Consider the following 24,092-nt stretch of genomic DNA (forward strand, 5'->3'; position numbering starts at 1 on the left):
TCCTCCTTCATCTCCCAGCCAGTCTCCTGAGAGCCGGACGCAGAGTTTAGTCTCTCATCCTCTAATTAACAGAGACTCTTGTGCCATTTTTGCAACCTCTCCCCCTCAGCTTCCAATGGGCCAGAGAGACTGATCCAGCTGTTTGCGCTGCACACATGGATTGTTGCACCTTTGCTGCGGTTCTGGGATGTTTACGCATCGTCCTGCTCTGGGCTCTGCAACTAGGAGCGCTGGCGCAACACGGTAGGTGCAGCAGAAGGAACCCATGCATGCATGCAGCCTCACAGATCCGATCCAGAACCTGATAGCACCGAGAATTAGGAGCAGAACAGGCTTGCTGTTGAGCTGCTGTCAAAAGGTTAAAACTCTGGGCCTGCAGGGCGTCTGAGAGCAGATCAAAGCTGATTATAGGAGACTTTAGAGAGCCTCGGGTCATAAAATGAGACACTGAGGGGCAACAACACCAAACATGTGGAGAGCACAGCAGGATGAGTTGGAGTAACAATAACTGTCCATGAAGCTCAGACAAGCAGGACTGCAGCCGGATGTTTAGGACTCATCAGCTCACTAGCAGCTTGTCTGATAAAAATGTAAATACTTTACTGACTGTCCAGTAGATTATCAGTTATTCCAGCTCCAGCTGCTGTGGTTCTCTTCCTCACTGCATTCAATCAAACCAACCAAATCCTGTGAGCAACCTGTTCCCCTCCTCGCCTGTGGGGGCGCTGCACCAAGAACCACGCAAGGAAACGATATTAAAACCTCTGAGCGCAACTTCCTTCATCAAATGTAAACAAAAATAGTGTGGCATCGGATTTTACTGGTTGTTTCTGGTAAAAGACTACAAGCCATTTCTCCTGCTAGCGCTAAACTAGCGTGCTTGTTTTGGTTGTTTTTACCCAGAATGCCATGCGCTGTAGTCCACTTTCTGTTTTTGTTGTGGTCTCAGGGCCGCTTGGCGTTCACATCTCCGTTTGAACCGTTCCAGAGTTCACTTCAACCGAACAGAGAGAGTTTTAGGACCAGAGTTCATTTTTTAACTCCAGTCTGCCACCAACATGGTGGTGGAGCGATAATTTGGAGCTCACCAACAACAGATATTTGATTTTTTTTAATCTTTATTACGTATTTTATTTTTCCTGCACAACACAGACTATGACTGAATGATGTAGAATAAAATTGCACATAAAAAAAAGGATTTCACCGTTTTTCAGAGCTACATTGACGCTGCAAATGCAACATCTATCTGATTTCTTCAAACAATCTGATTTGTGCCACTTGCAGTCAGAATGCTCGTCACATTTTATCTGACTTTTCATGTGTCATAAATCTGCACCAGAATAAGCCAGACGCTGTAAATCAGGACATAAACAATGGCTGAAGCTAGCAATGCCCACACTTTCATTTTTCCTCATCTTTTTTTGTCTTTTTCTGATTTTGTGATCATACTATCAGCTCCAGCTGCTCAACAACTTTAAAAGTTCGTTGTATGAACAATGTAGTTCTTCAAAATCAGAAGTGAGAATCAAGAACTGTTGTGTGAATGTAGCCAAAGAGAAATGTTTTGGGTGAATAGATTTCCACTTTCTTGTTCAAATATGTTTTCTTTGAAAAGGATCTGGAAGGTTAATTTGAAAACAGTCGCTTCATTCATGCAATCTGTTCAGCTTTAGTTCAAATCCCTGGAGATTTATGGTCCCATTTACTGTGACAAACTGAAAGAAGGTGGTTTAGATTGTGTTATGATTCAACACAAACCACAGTAGAAACAGAATGGTGCAGGTAAATAATCTTACTCCAAATATTCACATTTTATTCTTGCATTTTGTGTAAAATCAACTTTTTGAGCTTTACATCATGTTATCTTATTCCCTCATTAAACCATACTTGCAGTGTTGCTTTGATTCTTTCAGAATATTTAAAATAAAATAAGCTCGTTTAGGTATCAGCTGATCTCCAGATGGTCCAAAAAAGTTGACTGTTTTTTCCTCTCAGCCCTAATCCTGTTTCTCTCCACCTATTCATCAGTTCTATAAACGTTCTAATCCAGGGGTTTAGCCAGCCGCTGCAGTCTGGTCGACCATCATCCTCCCTGTTTGGATGACCTCTGACCTCGCGCCTCTTCAGAGGAGCTCCCAGACGGGTCGTGCGCTCAAACAGGCGACAATGTAAACAAAAGCATTTGCTTTCAAGAAGCTGTCAACAGGAGGATCGGCTGTAACTGTTCGAGACGTCCTGAATGTTTGTTCAGAGGAAGCAAAGTCTGTTTCAGCTCCAGAGCAAAGATCGCTGCTTTGACAACAAATCCACAACATTAGCAGGTTCGTCTTCACCTTAACGCCGTGTTAGTCATCCCCCGTTGGACTGAGCGTCCGTTCCTGAGGCAATCCAGGAGAGGAATGTTATTCCTGGGAACTGAGATCACCTGAGGAGGTAAAAAGGTCCTTCCTGTTACTAAAACCAGCAAACCTGTCTCCGTTTTCCTTTAACTACTGAGTTTTACGAGGTGAAATGTGTAGTTGTTAATTTGTTGTGCAAACCCTTATTTAAAAGGAACATGACACATTTTATATTCGCAAAAATGTGCTTGGAGTACGTCTTTAGTGAAGGTTGGCGTTTAAAACCAGATCATGTGGATTTTGTGCTGTTTTATTATTGCAAGTTTTTACTCTTCAGAGATTTCATAGATCAAATGGAAAAGTTTAAGAAAACAACTAAGTTTATTGTTTAAAAATATATCAGAAAGCATCTATCACTGCAAAATCTTAGAACTTGTTAAAAGTGAAATAATCTGCCAGTGAAACTAGTGCTTTTTCATCAATAATAAGGCATTATTGACTTTAAACACGCTCCTGCATCTTCCTGAGAAGTTATTGGTACCAAGATATTTTCACTAGAAACTTTTTGAAGTGATGTGCTTCCCAAGAAAAGACTATATCAAGCAAACACACAATATGGTGTTTATTAAGCAGCCTAGTGCATCTTCAAATTGTGGAATGATTCCTTAAAAGTTTGGGAACGCGTCACTCCTCTCCTAATTGGATAATTTTCCCTCTCATGCCTGTTTTAAACTCACCAGCTGTTTGTAATTTGAAACCATCTCAATTCTGCATGTGGACCAAATGAAGTCCAGATTGGACCGTCTCTTCTGGGTGCCTGAAATCGTAATGAACCATTTTCTGAGTGTACAACACAACAGAAATACTACAAGTCCTGTTTAATCTGCTTTAACCGACTCCGGTCCGTTTGCCTAGAAAGTCCGGTTCCTTTGGGGAAGTGTGAATGCGTAATTCAACTCTGGTCCGCCTACAAATCTCGGTCTTGGTTCGGTTGAAGTGAACTTTGGTGCGGTTTCAATGCATGTGAACACCAAGTGGAGCGGAGATTGCTCCAAAACCAGGAAGTGGACTACAGCGCAGAGCATTCTGGGTAAATACAACCAAAACAAACATCTGGTCTGATTGTGGTCTTTTGCAAAAAATAAAAGAAATCCTTCAACTGCTAAAATATGACGTTACTCCATTTGTGTTTAAATTTTGGGAAGAAGGAAGTTGTGCTGAGTCTCTTTGAGGTTTTTATGTTGTTTCCTTCAGTGGTTCCTGTTGCAGCGCCCCCACAGGTGAGGAGGGGAACAGGTTGCTAAAAACGTACAACTTTATTCTTGTATAATTTTGACTTAATTCTTGTATAATTACAAGTTGTACAACTTTTTTCTCATAATATGGCTATTCTCCTATAATTACAATTTGTTTATTCTTGTATTATTTTGACTCTGTCATAAGACTATTTTATAAATATTATGTTTGTTTTCGTTATGTCGATTTTGTGGTACAACTTTTTTCTCGTAATGACTCGTAAAATCCCAGCCTGACCCTAATTTTAAGTGAATGTGAATAAGAAACATGAAGTACTAAATGTAATAAAATTTATTAATTTATTTTTATTGAAGGCATTTAGCTAAAATCCACTGATTTAAAAGCCAAAAATGTTTTCTAAGCCAGTATTTTATTATGTAAAACTTGGGATTCCTCTGATATTTGGAGGTAAATATGAAACATATCTGCAATACTTTGAAGAAATGCATCCGGTCACATTGAGTTTCTTCACATGCTGGCTTTTCCCAACTTTCTCAGCAGGATTTAATTTAACTGACATTTAGAGACCAGATGTTCAATCGTGTAAGAAAACAAGCCAGATGAAGTCACAGACGAGAGAGAATAAAAGTCTCAATAAAACCAAAGAGTTGCAAATCCATGTGCCGATTCCCACGGGCTGGTTTTGTTTTGTCTACCATCTAAAGGTCCGTTCTGCAGAAAACAGCTGTAGATAAAGACCTGACCTAATTATGGTCTCAGACTGGAGTCTGCAAGGCTCAAGTTAGGGATTTTAGGTGGAATGACACTGACTCAAAGTAGAAAAGCAAACCCAGTCATGAGAAAGTTTACAGCATTTCGTCATCCTTCTTCACAGCTCCGGAGTGTTACCCTGGAGGACATCGGATCTTACGCAGCCCCTACCGCAGCACCGACTTCGACTCCACAGAGATCCAGAACACGGCCATCCAGGACCTGATCTGTGACCATTCACTGTTGGCCGGCTGGTACCGATTCCGGATCAACAACAAGCCGGCAGAGATGCCAACCAGCTGCATTGAGGTTGGAGAATAGCAGGCAATGCTGAAGACTCCAGCAGTGGGCCTTAAGATGTGTAAACTCATAAGTGTCATTTGTTTCTGTTTCTAAACTGTAAACAGACTGAAATTAGATTGTGTTGGTCTGATCATACCAACAGAGGTTTATCACAGCTAACTAAAACATTAGCTGTGATAAACCTAAAGAACTAATCATAAACATTACTTCTGGAAATCCTAAAACAGTATGCCAACATCATATATAGTGGAAGCTAATGCTAAAGCGCTACACCAACATCATATATAGTGGAAGCTAATGCTAAAGCGCTACACCAACATGCTTTATAGTATTACCTAACACTAAAGCGTCACACAAAGAGAATATTTAGCAGAACTTAATGCTAAAGTGCTACATTAATACAATATTTAGCATAAGCTAATGCTAAAGCGCTACACCAACATGCTATATAGTATTACCTAACACTAAAGCGTCACACAAAGACAATATTTAGCAGAAGATAATGCTAAAGTGCAACACCCCAACCGATTTGACATATTGACTGGAATACACCTTTCATAAGAAGAGCTCCTCCTTCCTGTCTGAGGACCAAGCCTGGATCGAAGTGCTGAAGATGGTGCATATCGAAACACTAACCTGCTATGTTAGTAACAGACAGGGAGGCAGCCTCTCTCCTCAGACTGACCTCTAAATGTCTCAGTGGTTTCCACCCTGACGCAAAATATGGAGGCAGAAATCTACCAACATGCATAAGGAAGAAAATCAACAACTCATTAGTTTTAAAAGTTTACCAAGCTCTAAACTGCCAAACTAGGAATATTCAGTTAAATAAATGCCTTGTAATGTATCAATATTATTCAAAATAAACCATTTGAGAGTCATTTGTGCTCAATTAATCCATTGTGGGATAAAAGATCATTTCACCTCAGTCTGATGTAACACTGAAGGACTTTTGCACAAGTCTTGGTAAAAGTCCAACTTCAGTGTAGAAGGGGAGGCTGGTTCCATCACCTGAACTTTCTCATGGTGCTTATTAAAATCAGCAGACTGGTTTAATAAGCACCTTCAGCCCAGCTGCAGGGAATAACAAACTCCTCCTGTGGATAATGACTGGTTCTCGATTCTCCACCTGCAGATGAACCGCTGTGGTACCCAGGCTCCAATCTGGCTGTCACTGAAGGACAACTCTCTGCCGCGACCCGGCCAAGTCCGTCAGCTCTCCGCCTGCGCCACATGGCAGTTCTTCCACGGCAGCGCCAAAGACTGCTGCCTTTTCCGCATCCCCATCACGGTGAGGAACTGCGGCGACTTCCTGGTCTACTACCTGCAGCCGACGCAGGGCTGCATGGGATACTGCGCTAAAGGTGAACACCAGGAGGTTTCTGTTTTCTTAAAGATGACCTGTCATGCTTCCTTGAAATTATTCTTAGATAATGACATTTTAATCTGGTCAGTTCTGCCTATTGTGAGCTTCTTTCAGAAAGAGCTGCTTTAGGGCCTTTGTAACTTTAAATCCAAATAAGCTGCTGCTGGTCGCGCTCTCAAAACTCAATGTTTACACTCACACGTGAAAATGGCTGCAATTATACAATCCTTCATCTTTGAAAAGCATTAGTAGAGCCTCCTGCACAAACAGTAAAAGTGCAGCAAATGGTTTCTGAATGGTAAGTCAACAACAAAATACTTGTATTTTCCAGCAGCCATTGTACAGCGGTAAAACCAGCTGGAACTAAGCTTGGGTTGCTAGGTAACGGGCTGGCCTAGGCTGGGGTTGCTAGGCAACATTGCAGTGGAATGCGACTTAAGATTTTTTTGAGTCGTTTTTAAAAAACATTAGCTTATTGCCAAAAATCCCAATGTGTGTGTTTTTTTCTAAGAGCTTGACTATGGTGATGACAATATATCTGGTTAAACTCTTGTTTCAGTTGCTCCAGAATCGGGATCCAGAGTCTGTTTGCCAGGAGAAGTGGAAGTTAACGGACAATGCAAAGGTAGGACTTACGGGAAACTAAAGCCATTCATATTTATTCAAAATATCTTAAAATGTGTACATCTGTCCCCAGTTTTGGTTCCGTCTTTGCCTTCCCGGCCGGTGATCACCCCAGAGCCCATCGGACACAGCGTCCACCTCCGGTGCTCCTTCATCCCGCCGCCCTGGAGCCAGACGCTGGGCTTCCAGGTGGTTTGGGCCCGACACATCGGCCACAAGATGAAGGCCGAGATCAGGCAGGAGTCGACGCTGAAGCCCTTCTCCTTGGTGGAGATGGACGGCGTCCACTTCAGGCTGGGAGAGACGGTAATTCCCACCAGATTGTACTGGGATTACTGGAGGTAGAGGAGCACATGTGGAAGGCCTCAGCATGAGATATGGATCACACAGACTTATTTTAATATTTTTTGACCAGCCTCAGAAAAAAAGCAGGCAGGGAATGTCTCTCAGATTGAGTTAGGAGAGAGCAAGTGTAAGGAGGGGAAGTTAAATCAAAAGCAGGTTGGGAAAGCCTTGATCCACATGGGTTTCATTCACAGTGGATTCCAGGGAAGCTCTTTGAAACACACAGACGGTGCAGAACACCTCTGGAGTGGACAAACTTTAGAAAACATCCAATCAAACCGGATATGGAATAAAAATGGCTGAAAGAGCAGGAAATGAAGACACCTGAAATGTTTACAGCTTCCAGTGAGTGAATCCAGAAACACGGATACCAGGAACAAACAGACAGAGGAGAGGGATTTTATGGCCTCATGGTTTTTTTATTTTTTATGATAGAACATTTTAATCTGCGTTTTTGCTTCTGATGTTATTTAATGAGACTTTAGAAAAAAAAACTGCTGAGATCAGCAGAACCATGTCGTCATTGGAGAACTGAATACATAAGAGAGAAGAAAAGCAAAATAAAGAAATATAAAACAAAAAACAGCAAAAAGGAGTAGAAGAAAGGAAAAGAAAGAGAAAGAAGATTTAAAGAAACAAGAACAAAAGAGCAAAAAGAGCAAAAGAAAACAGTAAAAGAAAGAACAAAAAGGAAAAAAGAATAAAATAAGGAAAGAGTGAACGAGAGCAGAAGAAAGGAAGTGAAAAAAAGAAATTCAAAAAGTAAGGCAAAACTGAAAAGGAAAAAATAAAATGGAATAAACAAGAAGATTTGGAAAGAAAAGTGCAGAAATTATAGTATGTAAGAAAAAAGAGAACAAATTTACACAAGCATGAAAAAAGGATATAAAAAGTTAATGAAGTAAAAAAATGACAAGGAGAAAGAGAATCAAAGGAAATTTAAATGCAAAATGGAGGGAATTAAAAATCTGTAAACAACTTTTAAAAAGCAGATTTAGTTTTTTTCTTTTTAAAGATTCCTTTCATCTGTTGGGCTGACTGACTTTTCCTTTTCTACCAACTTTATTTGAAGCCTTTCAAACAAACAGCAGAGGTCAGATCTGTAGGACTGAACCATTAGCCATGTTTTAAGTCTTTAAAGACGCTGACTTGTTTCTTGTAAAACTCAATCTGAGCAGAAAGGATGAAGGAGGTCGTTACACGTACATCTTCCAGCTGGAGCAGCCTCAAAGCAGCTTTGACTAGACCTAATGCTCAGTTTCCTGTTTCCAACATTCACTGTCACTGATTTCCAAACATCCAGTTTTCATTTCCTGGAGGAATTTTTCAACACCAAGTTTTCACCGTTTGTCTTATTTCTCCTATAAATCTTTTTTTGTTTTCTTTGCAGTTCTCATGTAGTGTGTCAATTTTCAAAGTTAGTGCCAACAACACCAGATCCTCTGCAAAGGAAAGTGAAAGTTTCTACGCAGGATTAAAGGTAAAACTCGATTTTTCCCATGTTCTTAATGATTAAACCAACTGTTCTCCAGCAGCTAACCTCTTTACTTTTCCTCAGTTTTCTCCAGACTCTCTTCACATAGCAGAGAACAACATGGAGCATGAAGTGAGCGTCCACAGCACAGTCCCCATTCCCTGCTTCAGCTCTAACCTTGGCCGCCAGTGTGGAGTCCCTCTGGCTCTGAGTGTCCACAATCCAGGTCAGGTCTGCTGGAAAACTGTTTTCACATTAACTAACACGAAGCTGAGGAAAGCAAAGGATGCAAAATCCAAATTCTGGCAGTGAATAAAAGTCCCAGCAGTAGGAGTAACCAAATGTACCCCTACAGTCAACCTTAATATGGTTTTAATTGGATGATCTTTGTTTTAAATAACCAACAAAGCAGAGATCACAATGACAATGACAGTAAATAATGAATATGAACATATAATACTCCTTGGTACTCGTTTTTGTTATTCTCAGCGATCCTGTAAATCATCACATCAAAGTCTGCTGAGAAGCTGTGATTACAGTTCAGTAGACATCCGTCTGCTAATGCTAACTCAACTCGGTGTTGACATCCACAGAGAGCCTGAGGCATGAGGTCCCCAATGTAGTGTTGTCGGCCTGCCAGGTGGAAATCCAGCCAGAAACCTGCAGGGACGGCACCTGTGGCAGCGCAACATTTGTCCTCACCGCTGTGACGGATTTCACACGCGACGGAAATAGACTGAGCCTGGTCTCCGTTTTGCCTGGACCTGGTGCTCCGAGACTCTGGAGGAGCTATACCCCAACATCTCTGAAGGTGAACTCATGTTTCCAGTGACGATGTGAGGAGGGTCTTGCAATTAAAATCCTACTGAGGTTCAGAGGTTGCTTGTTCGTTTAGTGTGTCCTCACCAGGTACATGTTAGCCTAACTGTCACCTCCAAATTTCCATTGGCTCTAATAAATTGCAGGCATGGTTGTTGAGTTTGTGGCCTTCAACATTGTAAGGAGTGTGAGAGGCTTGAAGGAGATAGTGACAGTGTGCCGATTTTATAAAATTTTAAGGACATTGATGCGTGTTCAAGGAAAGTTCTCCAATAGCGCAACCCCATCTTCATGTTGGTGTCAGTTTTTTAAATCGCCATTCATTAATGTTTTCAAAAGAATAAAGTGAAGGTTTTCATGTTATAGGGAGGGTCAGCAAACATTTCATGAAACTTTATTTTAGTCCAAAACGATCATCGAAGCATTTACAATAAGTTTACTGAAATCAAACCTTGAGGTTTAGACGTGTGTCTGCCTTCATCTGCTCTTCCTCCAGGTCATGGTCCAAGACATTCCCACCTCTATGTGTTACTCTTTGACTGATCCACATGTCATCACACTTGATCGCAGGTAATTAAAACCTCAAAAGAGGCCCTAGAAACAGATCAATCCTATTAAATGTATGTCCCTGTTGTAAATCTGCTACCTCCAGGCGTTATGAGAACCACCAGACTGGCACCTTTCTTCTGTACCGAAGTCTTGCCAGGAGGTTTCAGGTCCATTCTCGCCAGTGGGACTGCGGCAGCAGACGCTACTCGGTTGCCTGCAATTGTGGTGTTGCTGTGCAAGAGGGGAATGACATAGCAATCATTGACATGTGCAATGGCCAGCTTCAAGAAACCCGACCTCAACTTATTGTAAAGAACATTGGTGAGGAGGGGAGTCGGGTTAGGATCCTGGAATCCCATCAGGGAAAGAAGGTCACCGTAGGTATCTGGACATTTTACCACTGTGTTTTTGCTTCTTTTGTGCTTGAATGATGGATATTTTCTTTAGTTGAATCCATATTAACTTAGTGTTGGCTATGACTCTTCTGTCATAGTTGATGTTTCCCTCCGGGTCCTTCGTCAGGGCAGATGTAAGCGACTGGGGGATGAGCTTGTCTGTCCGAGCTCCAAGCATCGACTTCAGCAACACTCAAGGATTGTGTGGGACCTTTGACCACAACAGAAACAATGACTTCCATGGTTCCAATGGAGGCTTTTATGGTCCTGATGACTTGGACCACTTCATTGAGGACTGGAGGTCAGCAATTTAAGCTTACGATCTTTTTTCTTGACTTTGATGTCTCTAAAGTTATTTGATATAATGGTTTTACTTCTTTCATGTTAGGATAGCTCCTGGTGAGAGTTTATTTGACAATACACCGCCTCCGATCGTGCAAAAGGCCAGGCGTCCTTTCTGTCAATGCCACAAAGAGTACACCCCATCTCAACAATATAGCAGAGGGATGGTTCAGAGCCCTTTATCTCACTCTGACTGCTCTGCATACGATAATGTGGATTACACATCTGTTTTTCCTTCCATGGATACCACAGTGGAATACATCAAGAGTCCCAAAAGAGAGGGAAGCATCCTGGAAGTGTCTGCTTTGAGTAGTCATCCTCTGGAGGGAAGGCACTTATGGATTAATGGACAGAGAAATCAACATATGGATGATTTTGAACTGGATGGTGAGTTGCGAGAAGATTTTCTGCTTTCACCAGACAGGCCAAAGAGACAGGCTTCCTTTGATTTTCAGCCCATCTTCGCTGCTCAGAGCCTGAGCCAAACAGATTTGGAAAATTTTGCCTACTTTTTTCCTGAAGATCACCTGGCAGAAGCTAGACCAAAGGTTCAACCCCAGTGGCCCACACCAACTGGACTGACCTCAGCCAAAGCCCTGGAGGTTTGCCAGATGGCCTTGGTCAACTCCACCGTTGGTGTCATGTGTGGAGGTCTGCTGGGACGCCATCTTGTTGAAGCAGTGGATCTCTGTATGATGGACCTGCAGCTAAAGGATGACCTGGGTTGGGATGAAGCTCTACTGCCGTTTCTGGAAAATGAATGTGAGAAGCAGCTGCTGGACAACCGCACCCAGCGAGCCATGGAGGTTCATACTCCACCAGGTACTTCAGGGGAAGTGGTGATGACATTGCGCTGCCCAAACTTGTGCAACGGAAATGGAGAGTGTACCGAGTGGGGATGCCAATGTTATCCAAGTTACAGCAACCATGACTGCAGTCTTGCCATCAGTAAGTCTCTGTTGTCTTTGCAAGTTTTCTAGTGTGTGTGAATTATGTCAATGATGAAAAACCCAGAAAAGTGCTGATTTTAGGAAATATTTCACGTCTTCCAACAGGTCAGCCTATTGAGATAACCGATTTGGAAAACGGTGGACTATGTGACATCCGAACCTTTGACTGTCGCAGTGTTCGAGTGTTTGGCCTCGGCTTCATCGACTCTGCTGACCTGAGCTGCCTCACCACAAGACTAAAGGTGAGCCAAAGCAGTGTTGCATGTCGAGCCAACAGCCGTCAACACAGGAGCATTGTTGCTCATTTTTCTGAGCTTCCTCTACAGTTCATGAACAACGGTTGGGTTCCAGAGGAGCAGCAGAGGACAAAGGCAACTTTTCTCAGCTCCAAGGCTTTAGACTGTGCCGTTCCATCACTGAGCAGTGCAGCTATCAGTACAGAGGACTTCATGATGGACGACAAGCCATATGCACGATGGGACATTAAGGCATTACATTACCTGCAGCTCTTTTTGTTTTCCATCCTTCAAAAAATATACTTATATTGGCTTTTTTTGGATTCCAGGTGACCAATGATGGATTCCAGTACAGCCGGGCAAAGATGCTGACGATTTATGACGGTGTTTGCCAGGTCTGTGAGGCATCGCACTCTGGACTCTGTAAGTTAAAGGTAACTTCTTTACCAAATGTTTTTCACCTACAGTTCATACCGGGTAGGAGTTGGTGACCGAAGGTGCATCAGGGCTGTAATATTGGTGGGTCAGTGTCAACCAGCCATCCAAGTCAAGACCTTTCAGTTGATCACTACTCGTGATGGACGGGTCATGGAAGATCACAGGATGAAAGGGGCTGATCATTTTGAAGTCTATTTGAAACAATAATATTTTTGTGATCAGTTCAGGGTGTGGAGCTAGTTAAGTTGACCTTAGAACTAAAGAAAATTGGTAAATCCAAACTAACCCATTATTTAATAAGGGGTGTGAGTATTTTCTCCATAAACAGCCCTGTTAGAGTGGAGGGCTTTGTGCACTGACTGGAGTTTTCTGGATGATCACTGATCTTTAAAAAGTAGATTCCAATTTCGGTTGATACCAATAAACCAGGTGGTTTTGGATTCAAATCCCAACCTGGGATCTTTGGGTCTCCCTGTTACTGGAAACACCGTTTTACTGGATTGCAATGAGTTAAAACACAAACAGCCGCAGACATGCATCAAAAAGAGTTGCAGCTGTTTGAGAGGCTGGGATTAATTAAATAGCTCATGAAGCGTAAATAGAGTCGATTTCCTACAACTAATGTGGAATCCCATTAAAACTGTTAAATCTGTTTCCTCGTGTTTTATGGTCCTAGGAGAAGACGTGTAACATAGACGGGATGTGTTTTGCAGCCGGAAGCGTCAACCCCAGCAGCCCCTGCCTCGTGTGTCATCCTGACACCTCCAAATTCACCTGGTCTGTAAACCAAGGTATAAACATTTCCTTGCAGCTGATGCAAGGTGAGGAAGTAGGAAAAACTGCATTGAAGTGAGTGAATTAGCAGGATTCCTTTTGGCTGCTACCACACCAGGAGTCCAGCTGGGATCCTGTTTGTCTCCTTTAGCAGATCAAAGGAGTCTCCCCAGCATGTTCTGACCCGTCGTTTAACCACTCCTGGGTGAGGAGTGGGGGTAAATCACATGTTTTATCCACAGAGCAGCACTGGGGGACTATCATCCTGAAGTAGTGAGGCTACCCTGCAGGAAATGTCCAACTGAATCAAGAGTAAAGCCAGTAAGATCAGAACCGGATCAAAATGGAAAGCAACAGGAATAAAGTACTTCAACATGACTAATTAAAGTCCCAGCAGATTTTAGAGACTTGCACACAAATCAAATACAACAATTGGCCTTTTCACAGAGCTTAGCATGAGATCAACACCAAACTACAGTCTTTCAGAGTGACTGATGACTTGGTTGGGTTCAGTTTCTTGGTTCTGTTGGTACCAAATGTCAATGTTTGACATATCATGTAAAGGACGATCAAGTCTTTCTAAAGATTTTTATGCATATTGACCCTCTTGTCTAGTTTTTCCAACTAACATTAAAAACATTTAACGCAGCTGTTAAAAGAAGCCGGTTTGTCGGATTTCCATTGAAGCCTTAAAGTCACGAGAAATCACTTTCAATTGTAACGAAACAATGATCAGTTGGGGAGATAAACCAAAGATGGGTACAGAATTTAAAAAATAGGACATTCCTAGAACATTTTGCACATGTAGTTGGAATAATTTTTTGCAAGTTTGAACTTGCATGTTTACAATGATTCATCCAGGAAGGGCCTGGTTGTAAAGAGCCTCTCTGAACACAGGAAGCTTCTGTCATCAAATCTTTCTAGTTGGAGAACAGTAAATGAGAAGGTGGGGATAACCAGAGGTGTTGCTTTGATATACAACTGGATAATGGTCAGGTCTCTGTCTGTTTTCCAGTAAACAAACCTCCATCTTTCCACCGGCCTCAGAGCAGCCTGCGGACATTTGCCGGAGAGAATTTCGTCTTCCAGTTTGCGGCGTCTGACCCAGAGGGCTCGGCGATCTTGTTTCAGCTGGAGGACGGACCAGAGGGGGCTGCGCTGTCTCCTGCTGGCCTCCTCATCTGGAGGGTCCCTTTGGTTCTCCTGAAGGAAGAAGTTCATCAGTCCTTCAGTTTCACGCTCTCTGATGAGTGCAACGCCCAGAGCACCTTCACGGCGCAGGTAAAGTTGAAGGTAACAGCTGTATTCATACAATCAATTCTTTGTCAACTCATTTTGTGTCACCCAGGTTGATCTGGTGCCATGCGGTTGCCTGAACGGAGGGACCTGCGTGACTGACGTCAGTTTTCCGGCTGGCAGTGGGAAGTACCTTTGTGTTTGTCCTGAGGGTAAACAGGGCGAACTCTGTGGCAAAGACATGGATCAGTGTTTATCGTCTCCATGTTCAGCCGGTAGGTGCATCCGCACCGCCAGCGGCTACAGATGTGAATGTCCTGCTGGACTGAGAGGTAAGAACGGACACCAGACACGATCCAGGGACGTCTCTGCAGTCGCTTCATCACGTTGCCTTTCACAGGTTTAACATGCCTGGAGGACATCAATGAGTGTGAGAGGAATCCATGCTTTCCTGGAGTCCAGTGCATCAACAGCATCGGCTCCTTTAGCTGTGGTCCATGCCCCAAAGGCATGCTGGGAAATGGAACGACTTGTACAGGTAAGAGGACTCCTCCAACAGGGTGGTATGTACCAGACAAGTTGATGGTTTGGATCAGGGACAGTCAATTTTTTCTTGTCAGGAACTACAAAGGTCCAACATGAGTTGAACGTTTTTCCTGGATCCTCGTCTTTTGGTAGGAACTTTTTGTCTTTCTGCAACAAAAGCCCAAACAATGACAAATCTCCACCATCCCAAATAGCTGCAAAGCTAATCACAATAGCCTTTGGTTTATGTTAGTGGTACAAATACACAACAAATGCCATTCCAAGGTATTACACAAGACAAATATATAATCAATCCAATTTATCCTATTCCAATTTAGGAGCAGAGGAAACGGCTACCTGCCATGGTTTTATGTCTCCTGAATCAAAGTTTGAAACAGAATCTGTGCAGAACGATAAACACCGAGCCCTCCCTTTATGCACACAACAGCGTTGAGCTTATCCAATAAAGCTGTTCAGAGGTTGTGGAACCACATGAAACTATCACAGTTCACAGTTTCTTTACTAAATTAATTGTATTTGATCATGAAGACTGTGATGTTGGTTTGCGCTTGCTTCTCTTTTCCTGAATTTATTTCCATTGAGGGAAAAACTTGGAGTCTGGTCTTCTGAGAGGAAACTTCAGGTACATAAATGGAGCGCAGCAGAGTCTCTGATGAGCCCTCAGCAGGGATACAGTGCTTCTAGTGAATGGAAAGCAGATGTCTGATTGTAGCTGATGCAGATGCTTTGCTCACTTGCTTCCAGCTAAGCTTAGTCTCTCTGTCGTCACATGTACAGTGTTCTCATTTATTTTTTTCTGCTTTTGCATTTTAAATCTCCAAAAACTACTCTACTATCAGAACCACAAATCCCAAAAAAAACATTTAAGAAAAATGACAATCCAGACAGACATGGATTTATGTTAAAAAGTAACAACAACAACAACAAATCTCTTAGACAGAACTTGTCTGACAGCATGAAGTAGGCTAAAAGATCTCAGAAAGCAACACATCATGACAAGACCCAAAGAAATGTAAAATCAGATGAGAAAATCAGATTGATATCCATTAGTCTGGAAAGAGTTTCTGAGGTAGAGGGACTCCACAGAAAACCTGCCAGAGTCCAACCTACCAAAAATACTGCTAAAGCTCATCAACGACTCATCCAGGAGGTCATAGAGCAACAGCTAAAGCTTTGCAGGCCTCAGCCAAGGTCAGAGTTCATGATTAAATAATAAGCAAGAGAGACCAGGGCTCCATGGTAGAGTTCCAAGGCCAGAACCAGTACTGACCCAAAACACAAAGGCCTGAAGAGATGAAAGTAGAACTTCTAAAAAGGTTTGGGTAACGTGCAGCAGGTGTTACCAAACAAACCCGATCATTAGGTTTAGGAGGCAATTACTTTTTCACAAATGAACAGGTTGGTTGGGATAGTATGAATATTGCTGCTTCTGCAGAGATGCAACCGAAACAATCCTTTAGGAAAAAGACTGGCCAAACCACAAAAGGTCAATTTTGACTTGGACACTTTGGTTTGACTTTCTTGCTTCCTTTTTTAGTGCCAAAGATTTGCAACTTTAGGCATCAGATCCTAATCCTAATCAGACTTTGAAAATCAGAACTGCCCAAAAAAAGCACAGTAAGACTGCAACCAAGCAACCTTCTTGTAAAAATGGGGTAATAAAACAGTTAGCTCTTCCAGTATGTTAACCTATTAGTTTAACATGAGAAACATTCTGACACATTCTGAAAATGCACTGAGTTAGTGGCCAGAACATTTAGCAGCGTTAAGTCAGGATACATCAGATTTATGAGTTTGACTTGCTGCCTCGTCTAAAACCTGTCGTCATAAATCAAATTCACTCGCGGCTCTAAATGTGTTGATAAGCCGCAAGGATTGATCAATGTTGAGACTTTTAAACAAACTTCTTTCTTTCTAAAGATCTGGCCTGTTAAAAACTTTCTTGTGTCTCAAATCATCTTATTGCTCCATTTCTGCAAACTGTCTACAGCAAGCATTACATAAAAAGATCCTTGGAAGTTATCAAGGTGAATTTCTTCTTTTTCCCCTCAAGCAGCAGTCTTTAGGCCGGATGCCATCATCCCAACACCTTTTCCTCTTACAACTGTTTACAAGATACCAGATGTTCTGCTGCAAGTCCCAACAAAGACGGACTCGCTCCACAGAGCCTCCACCTATTTGAAGCCAGAGGTGGGCAAAGAGACGCCAAGAACTGGGGCCAAAGCAGAGTCCATCTATCTGAGGAATATCCCAGGAATTACCCCCAACTTAAAGGTCAGGACGGTGGAAACCAACAAGAGTGTGGCAGCAAATGCTTCCCAAAACATAGGTGGCCAACCAAGAAGACCTCAAACAGGTCCTTCGGTTTCATCCAAAACCATCAGCAACACTTTTGAGGACAACTTAGAGAGTACAGCCAAGCAAGAGATGCTGAACCAGTCAACAGTCAGGAATGAAGTCGGGAATACTTCCACTAAAACATCAGAATCAGGTAAATGGAAGAATAAAAACTTTACATATTAGGAAGATGTTTAATGTTTCATAGTTTACACGATGGAGGAATAATATATTCTTGAAACCCATAAGGCAAGAAAATGGTCTAGTAAGAGGTACCTAATGATTGTATGTCATCAAGCATTAAATTACGCACCATATAATTCAGATGTTGTCCAGAGAAAATGTTTATCTCTAAATGTTGCTGAAGGACCTGAGCAGGTGATGAGGCAGTCTTTCTCCTGACCACAGGTCCGGTTCGGTCTCCAGCTGTCCTCGTCTCAGCAACATGTGCCAGCAGGCCGTGCTTCCCTGGGGTCCAATGCATCAACCGCAGGCCTCCGCACGTTGGCTACGTCTGCGGTCGCTGCCCCCCTGGACTTCACGGCAATGGTCGCATCTGCATGAAGACCCCCAAGGAAGGTACAGGATGCATTTCCCTCAAGTTCCCAAACTAATCTGTACATTTTGGGAATTTTTAATAATAAATTTACATTTTACCCCTTTGACGGTTCTGTGCATGTTTGAAATTATTTAGTAATCTGAATCCATTCAGAGGTTATGTGCTGCTTTTGAGGTCTTTTGTATTGTCTGATTTTCCCAATGTTCTCTGTTTTCTTTCATTTAAAAAATGTCATTTATTGCAGCACATAAATCAGTGTGAGTGGTTAGAGACTGCCTTAATGTACTAACCACCCGGCCACAGTTTCAACAGCAGATTGCTTAATGCTGTTGCTCTTCAGGGAGACCAGGGAACTCTGAGCAGACAGTTTGATTCCAGCTTTAATCCCTTTACTGTGGATCTTGTTTATCTGGAATGTCTCAAAGCAACTTTGGGTGTTTCTGCAGATGCCTCAAACCTCTAACAAGGCATAAATCGCTTGAATGGCTTTGTTTTTATTGTATTTGTGGCAGCACTGATTAAATACAAGCTCTGTTTTGGAAACATTCTCAGTTTTATGGCAGAATGGATAAAAGGCCTGATCCCTCAACTGTTTGATGAAAATCTTTAACAATTATGAACACAGCAAGTCTGATTATATTTCTGGTACTTGAACTTCAAAAGCACAAGCAGAGAAGAAGAAATTCAAAGAGAATATTTGCAGAAAGGCACTGATTTGACCTCCTGTCTTTCCTCAGCATCCAATGTCCTCCCTGAGCAGCAGATGTTTGGTAAATCCAGCCGATATTTGCATGTAAGCAAAGCCAAACCTTCCCAACTTCACATCCACCTGCCAAGCTTCCCATCCAGGCAATCTGTCAGGCGTCCACTTTTATCAGTGGCCACACAAGACAATCCACCACGTCAGCATTTATCATCACACAGAGGCGGTGGAACAGGGAGAAGGGAAGCTGTGTCCTCTTCCTCCAGGGACACTCCAAGGACATCGTCCGATGCTTTATTCAATCCCCACTCCACTCACGAGATTGCCATCTCCAGATCTGTCACCAGGACATTCACCAGGTCAAGAACTGGAACCTTTAGCGAGTCGGGTCCCAAGGTGAGTTGGATTGTTTTCTAAAAGAGTAGCTGATGTGAGTCTGAGTATTAAACTCCACAACATCGTCCTTAGATAACCCAGAAGTCTGAGCGAGCCACAGCCCTTAAAGTGACGCCACCACAGGGAGTTCAGCCACAGCTCAAGTCCTGGACGCCTCCAAAGCCTGCGCTGCCTCTCACCGCCGCCCTCACAGCTCTGTCCTACACTCTGTCCGAATCAGAGTTCTCCGCAGATGGAGACGAATTTGATCCGCTACCTGAGAGTCCACAAGCACCCCCAGAACCAACTCCTACCCCTCTTGTCCAGGCAGTCTCCATCTTCACACCACATAAACCTACGTCCAATCATCTCAAAATAAGGAGCGACATAACAGCCAACAGTCATGTGACAGCCTGCTCCAGTAAGCCTTGCTTTCCTGGGGTCCAGTGTGAGCCGGCGGTGGGCGTGGGCTTCCGCTGTGGGACGTGTCCTGCAGGATACATCGGAGATGGACACGCATGTCGGGGTAAGGCTAAACCCAAGAGAGCAAACGTTGTAGTGTGTGCCCAAGTGTGGGAATAAGCACAAAAAAATCACTGTTGCCAATAAATATAGCGACTTTCTTGTTATTTTTACTGAGATGGTTTTACACCTGAACTCAGGGCATCAGCACAGTTTTACCATTGTAACCAACAGGAATATTCAACTGCAGTAACCACTGTTCAACCCAAAGATGGCAGCATTGAGACAATTTTAGACTAAAATATTGCAAAATTAAAAAAAAATGACACTAAAATATCACAATTTGCTCAAAAACATGAATATGGCGCTCTTTATTTACTTGCAATATCTTATATGCAGATTTAAAGTTTGACACGCCACTGATGCAAATGCTTGACTTTGCCCAAACTGAAGAACTTATGTATCCATCAGTCCTTTACTATGATTGGAAAAAAGTCCAAGTTTGGTCTAACCTTTAACCCAAGAGACTGACTCCATCTCAAAAAATCCAAGAGTTACACATCAGGATGTTGTCAAACTTTGACTATACCCTTGATAAAATGCACAACTTTGTCCTAAATGCTTTAATTAGTTCTGTACTCAGATTCTATCTGGGTATCCAATAATGCAATGCATTTAATTTGTATAAATAATTACAACTACATCTGATGTTTGAAGTCTGACCAAATCCCCGATTTCCAAATCCAACATGGCCGACTTGTGCATGAAGCGCTGCAGAATGAGTATCTGTGATGGACTCAGTTAGCACGTCTCACAGTAACTTTGCTAGCATCTTGTGTTGAACCACAAATCCTTCTACTTCTACTCATGATTACCTTCTCAGTGGCGCCCCCTTTTGGTTTTTAAGCTGTTTGCAGGCACACATGTGGCAGAAACATGGAGTGTGCCGCACCCAACACATGCCGCTGCAAACCAGGCTATACAGGCTCAAACTGCCAGACAGGTAGATGAAAACTGTGGAAGAACCATTTTATTTTTGTTCAGATCTAAGTTTTGTTTTAACTGTTGGATTTTTAAATGTTTTTCATCAGCGATTTGTGACCCGGAGTGTGTGAACGGCGGGGTTTGCATTGCTCCAGGTGTGTGTGAGTGTCCCGGAGGTTTCCATGGAGAGATTTGTGAAGCAGGTGAACATGAAGTTGCTTTAACAGTCAGATACCTGGACATTTATTAGAAACGTAAGAGCTTCCTGTCTGCACAGCTCTGTGCAGGTTTCCATGTGAAAATGGAGGCAGCTGTGTGGGACTGCAGACTTGTTCCTGTCCGTATGGGTTCGTTGGTCCCCGATGTGAAACCAGTGAGTCCAGAATATTCATAAAGTTTCTACAAAGAGTTTTATTTGTGGTTTGGTAACTATTAAGATTTAAGGCCATCCAGTTTGTTTGTCTGGGTTTAGATCAAGTTAAAGATCTTCTCTACTTCAAAATGTTCAGCTTTTGTTTTATTTCATTTGCAATAAATGTCTCCTCTGAATTGTTTAAATGGGAGAATCACAGTTTTACCATTTAGTTTTTCTTATAAAACTATGATGTAAGTTCATACAAAAACAAAACTGGGTTAAAAAAACCATTTTCACCATTTTAAAACAGAGAAAATGGTTTACAGTTCACAGTTTAGCATTTCATTAGCAGTTAGCACAGCTACCAAAACAAAACTCTGAGAATGAGCATGTAGATCCTTACCTCAACTTTCAAAAGACGGCCGACATTTTCTAATCCAGTATTCAGGTTCCTGGACAATCTGGATAAATGTGGAAGAAAGAAAGTAAGAATATGGAAAATATTAGTATTTATAGAAATAATTCTCTATCTTATTGTCTAATCCTTGATTAAGAGAAAAATAAACTCTGTTATGCCATCTGCTTTTCTCTCATCACATCCTCGCCTTCGTAGCAAATCAGCCATTTTATATGAGACGTTGCAGCTCGGCTGAATGAGTCATGTGAAACTTAAAGAGCTTATTGAGTGTTTATACGTCAAAACAGAAACGCATAAAGTCCATTTTGCACCTCAAACTGGACTCTGTTTCCTGTTCTGGTATGGCCCTGCCATCTTTATTTCTGTACCAACTGGCTCCACTTAAGGATGACCAGAGGTGCCCTCTGGTGGATGGAGGCCAAACTACAACACTAAAAGAAGGTCTAAGCAGACATTATTAGAACTAATTTTGATCTAATAAGCCATTATTCGCTTCCCCTAATCCAAAACTCAGACCTGAATCTGGTCTGATGATGTTCTTAACGTTTACCGCAGTGGTCTGCAGCCGTCACTGCCACAACGGAGGCCAGTGTGTGTCCCCAGACGAGTGTAGGTGTCCTCCAGAGTGGACCGGACCGTCCTGTGAGACAGGTGAGTCCCTGATGTCTTAGGGTGGGAACCAGCCAGCAGGTAACCCGTCTGTTTCCTCTAGCTCTATGTTCGCCCGTCTGTCTGAACGGAGGAGCGTGTTCTCGGCCCAACGCCTGCGAGTGTCCCCGCGGTTTCTACGGAGCGCAGTGTCAGAACGGTAAATATAAACCTCAGGAAAACGCAACTTCATACCAAACAGGATTATGAAAAAAATGTATTACAAATTAAAAGAGTTCTGACTTTAATCCCAAAACTCTGACTTTTTTTCTAATTATGTATCAATCTGTCAAAATCCAAATAAATAACCAAATATTCTCTACGTATGCCAGTTATGTTGTTAGAATGTAAGAATAATAAAGTCAGAAATATTAGATTAACATCAGATTTCTGAGATTAAAGTCAGATTAAAGTAAAAAATCTAAGATTTACATCAAATTTCTCAGGTTACAGTCTGAATTCTGAAAAAAAAAGTAAAAAAGTCAGAAGTTTAACATTAAAGTAATTTCTGGAAAAAAAAGTCAGAAAAATGTCAAAATTTTGAAAAAAGTTTTAAAAATGTAGAATTCTGAGATTAAAGTCAGAATTCTTTTTTTCAGTGGCCCTAATCCTGTTCTGCACCCCAGCTGGATGTTTTATAGTTTAATCTTAATCTATAATAATCTCTCTCTCTCAGCCGTCTGCAGTCCACCCTGTAAAAATGGCGGCGTGTGCAGGAGGAACAACCTCTGCTCCTGCCTGCAGGGATTCTCCGGGGAACGCTGCGAGAAAAGTCAGTCTTTGCTCTCAAATTTCTCTTTAAATTATCTGAAAAACATGATTTCCACATTCGGTTACCTGTCTGCTGTCCGCCAGGTGTGTGTGACCCTGTGTGCATGAACGGCGGCAGGTGCGTCGGCCCAGACGTGTGCGACTGTCCGTCCGGCTGGCGAGGGAAGAGATGCGACAAACGTAAGAAAACGCAGCAGGAAACTCTGGAAATCTGACTGAAATCAGATTAAATTACCCGTTACTCCCCTTCTTCAGCATCAGAAGGTGATGATGTCATGGCTTTGTGAGCTTCTGATAGGATAGTTAAGAGTTTGAGTTGAATTGATGAAAATGCTGTGTTCTAGTGGGTGTCCAAACTGTGGTGCGGGGGCCATTTGTGGCCACTGGAATTAATTTATTCGGCCTCCTGATTGAAATTTAAGAATAAAGCTGGTTCTGCTGCTCCAATGAAAGCGTTTGATGCTTAACTGATGATGAGTTCTTCTCCTGCCAGCCAGCTGCCTGCAGGCGTGTCTGAACGGAGGGGAGTGTGTCGGTCCCAACGCCTGCCACTGTCCGCCGGGCTGGCAGGGATTTCTCTGTCAGATCCGTGAGTACGAGCTGCTGCTGCTGCATGTGGGGAACGTCGGCGTTTCCCCGGTTCTGACCGCGTCTCGACCTATTTTCACCCTCAGCTCGCTGTGAGACGCCATGTTTGTTCGGCAGCCGCTGCGTTCGGCCAAACGTCTGCGCCTGCAGGGCCGGGTTCGCCGGGGCTCGGTGTTCGCAGAGGGTAAGGAGCACAGCATGCTGGGTAACGCTTTAAAAAAGAAACTAAAATTTAAATTAATAAAGTGAAAAAAATAATACAGCCTAATAATTAATTTGATCAAAATTAGATATGAAAATAGTTTTATTGAGCTGTTTGTATTTCTTGAATGATTTTCAGCATGTTCTAATATTTTAGATATTTCAGATTATTTTTGTATTCATATATTTTACTTTGAAGCGTATTTTTGTGTTTCAGCTCCCCGTCACTCGCGGCTGAAGATCAGCGGATTATTGATCCAAACTCTCTGACTACTGTAGAAACCAGCCATGTTCAGGTTCCTCGCCTATAATCTGACTTTCTCTATCAGTATTTATTTATTTGGATGTTTTATATTGTCACATATCCTCGATGTATATATCTTAATCACTCTGTAATCTGCTGCTTCCCATCAAATCTTTGTTTACTGGATGTTTTGTAGGAGAATAAAAAAGCGTTTTATAGGGATTTCTGATTGGATCGGTCTATTTCCTGGAATTTGAACTATTTGAACTTTCAAATTGGTTAAAATATTCAATGATATGCTTAAAAAATACTCCATATTTCAAGGAGTAAATTATTCTGACTAACTTATTCTAGATTATTTGAACTAAAGCAAAAGCGGACTGTGGATTAGGGTAACTTTTCAAAATAAAACTCATCCATTCTCTTTAAAATGAAAGTGTTAATTTGTGGATCTGATCCAAAACATGATTGTGTTCCTGATGAATGAAGCTCAGCATAAGCTGAGATACTTTTCACAATAAAAGTCTTTGTTTTTTCATGGTTTAATTATTACACTGTGTGGCTTCAAATGGGTTTGAATTGCCTTGTTGCTGAAAATGTGCTATATAAATAAAATTACCTTTAAAGTCTAAAATTGATGCATTGTGGGTCTGAAGTTAGGAATATGTGAAAATGCTAAAAGTTAAAGATATATTATGAAAACA

General features: G+C 42.2%; 1 protein-coding gene across 3 annotated transcripts; it reads left to right on the forward strand.

The window, feature by feature from the left end:
• Positions 1 to 23,985, forward strand: LOC102227283 (von Willebrand factor D and EGF domain-containing protein-like). Of its 3 annotated transcripts, none has more exons than XM_023329997.1 (34): positions 1 to 243; positions 4,471 to 4,655; positions 5,785 to 6,013; positions 6,575 to 6,640; positions 6,713 to 6,945; positions 8,375 to 8,464; positions 8,543 to 8,684; positions 9,052 to 9,269; positions 9,774 to 9,847; positions 9,930 to 10,203; positions 10,320 to 10,522; positions 10,610 to 11,511; positions 11,619 to 11,755; positions 11,840 to 12,001; positions 12,079 to 12,183; positions 12,864 to 12,978; positions 13,977 to 14,242; positions 14,310 to 14,529; positions 14,598 to 14,735; positions 14,818 to 14,871; positions 16,797 to 17,234; positions 17,489 to 17,659; positions 18,377 to 18,738; positions 18,811 to 19,243; positions 20,087 to 20,182; positions 20,271 to 20,366; positions 20,441 to 20,536; positions 21,492 to 21,587; positions 21,649 to 21,744; positions 22,261 to 22,356; positions 22,440 to 22,535; positions 22,849 to 22,944; positions 23,030 to 23,127; positions 23,362 to 23,985. In XM_023329997.1, exons 1-34 carry the CDS (start codon positions 156 to 158, stop codon positions 23,380 to 23,382), a joined length of 6,192 nt encoding a protein of 2,063 aa, XP_023185765.1. In that variant the 5' UTR covers positions 1 to 155; the 3' UTR covers positions 23,383 to 23,985. The 3 variants fall into 3 exon arrangements, with proteins under 3 accessions (XP_023185765.1, XP_023185766.1, XP_023185767.1); XM_023329998.1 differs by having other exon boundaries at positions 16,800 to 17,234; XM_023329999.1 differs by lacking the exon at positions 14,818 to 14,871 and having other exon boundaries at positions 16,800 to 17,234.
• The last annotated feature ends 107 nt before the right edge of the window (positions 23,986 to 24,092 follow it).

The sequence above is a fragment of the Xiphophorus maculatus genome, chromosome 24, assembly GCF_002775205.1.
Source record: "Xiphophorus maculatus strain JP 163 A chromosome 24, X_maculatus-5.0-male, whole genome shotgun sequence".
Classification (NCBI taxonomy): Eukaryota; Metazoa; Chordata; class Actinopteri; order Cyprinodontiformes; family Poeciliidae; genus Xiphophorus; species Xiphophorus maculatus.

Excerpts from the sequence above, each read along its gene's own strand:
- LOC102227283 (XM_023329997.1), top strand. The coding sequence starts at position 156 with ATGGATTGTTGCACCTTTGCTGCGGTTCTGGGATGTTTACGCATCGTC. Across the intron at positions 17,660-18,376 it reads CATGAAGACCCCCAAGGAAG|CATCCAATGTCCTCCCTGAG; the intron begins GTACAGGATGCA and ends GTCTTTCCTCAG. Across the intron at positions 23,128-23,361 it reads GGGCTCGGTGTTCGCAGAGG|CTCCCCGTCACTCGCGGCTG; the intron begins GTAAGGAGCACA and ends TTTGTGTTTCAG.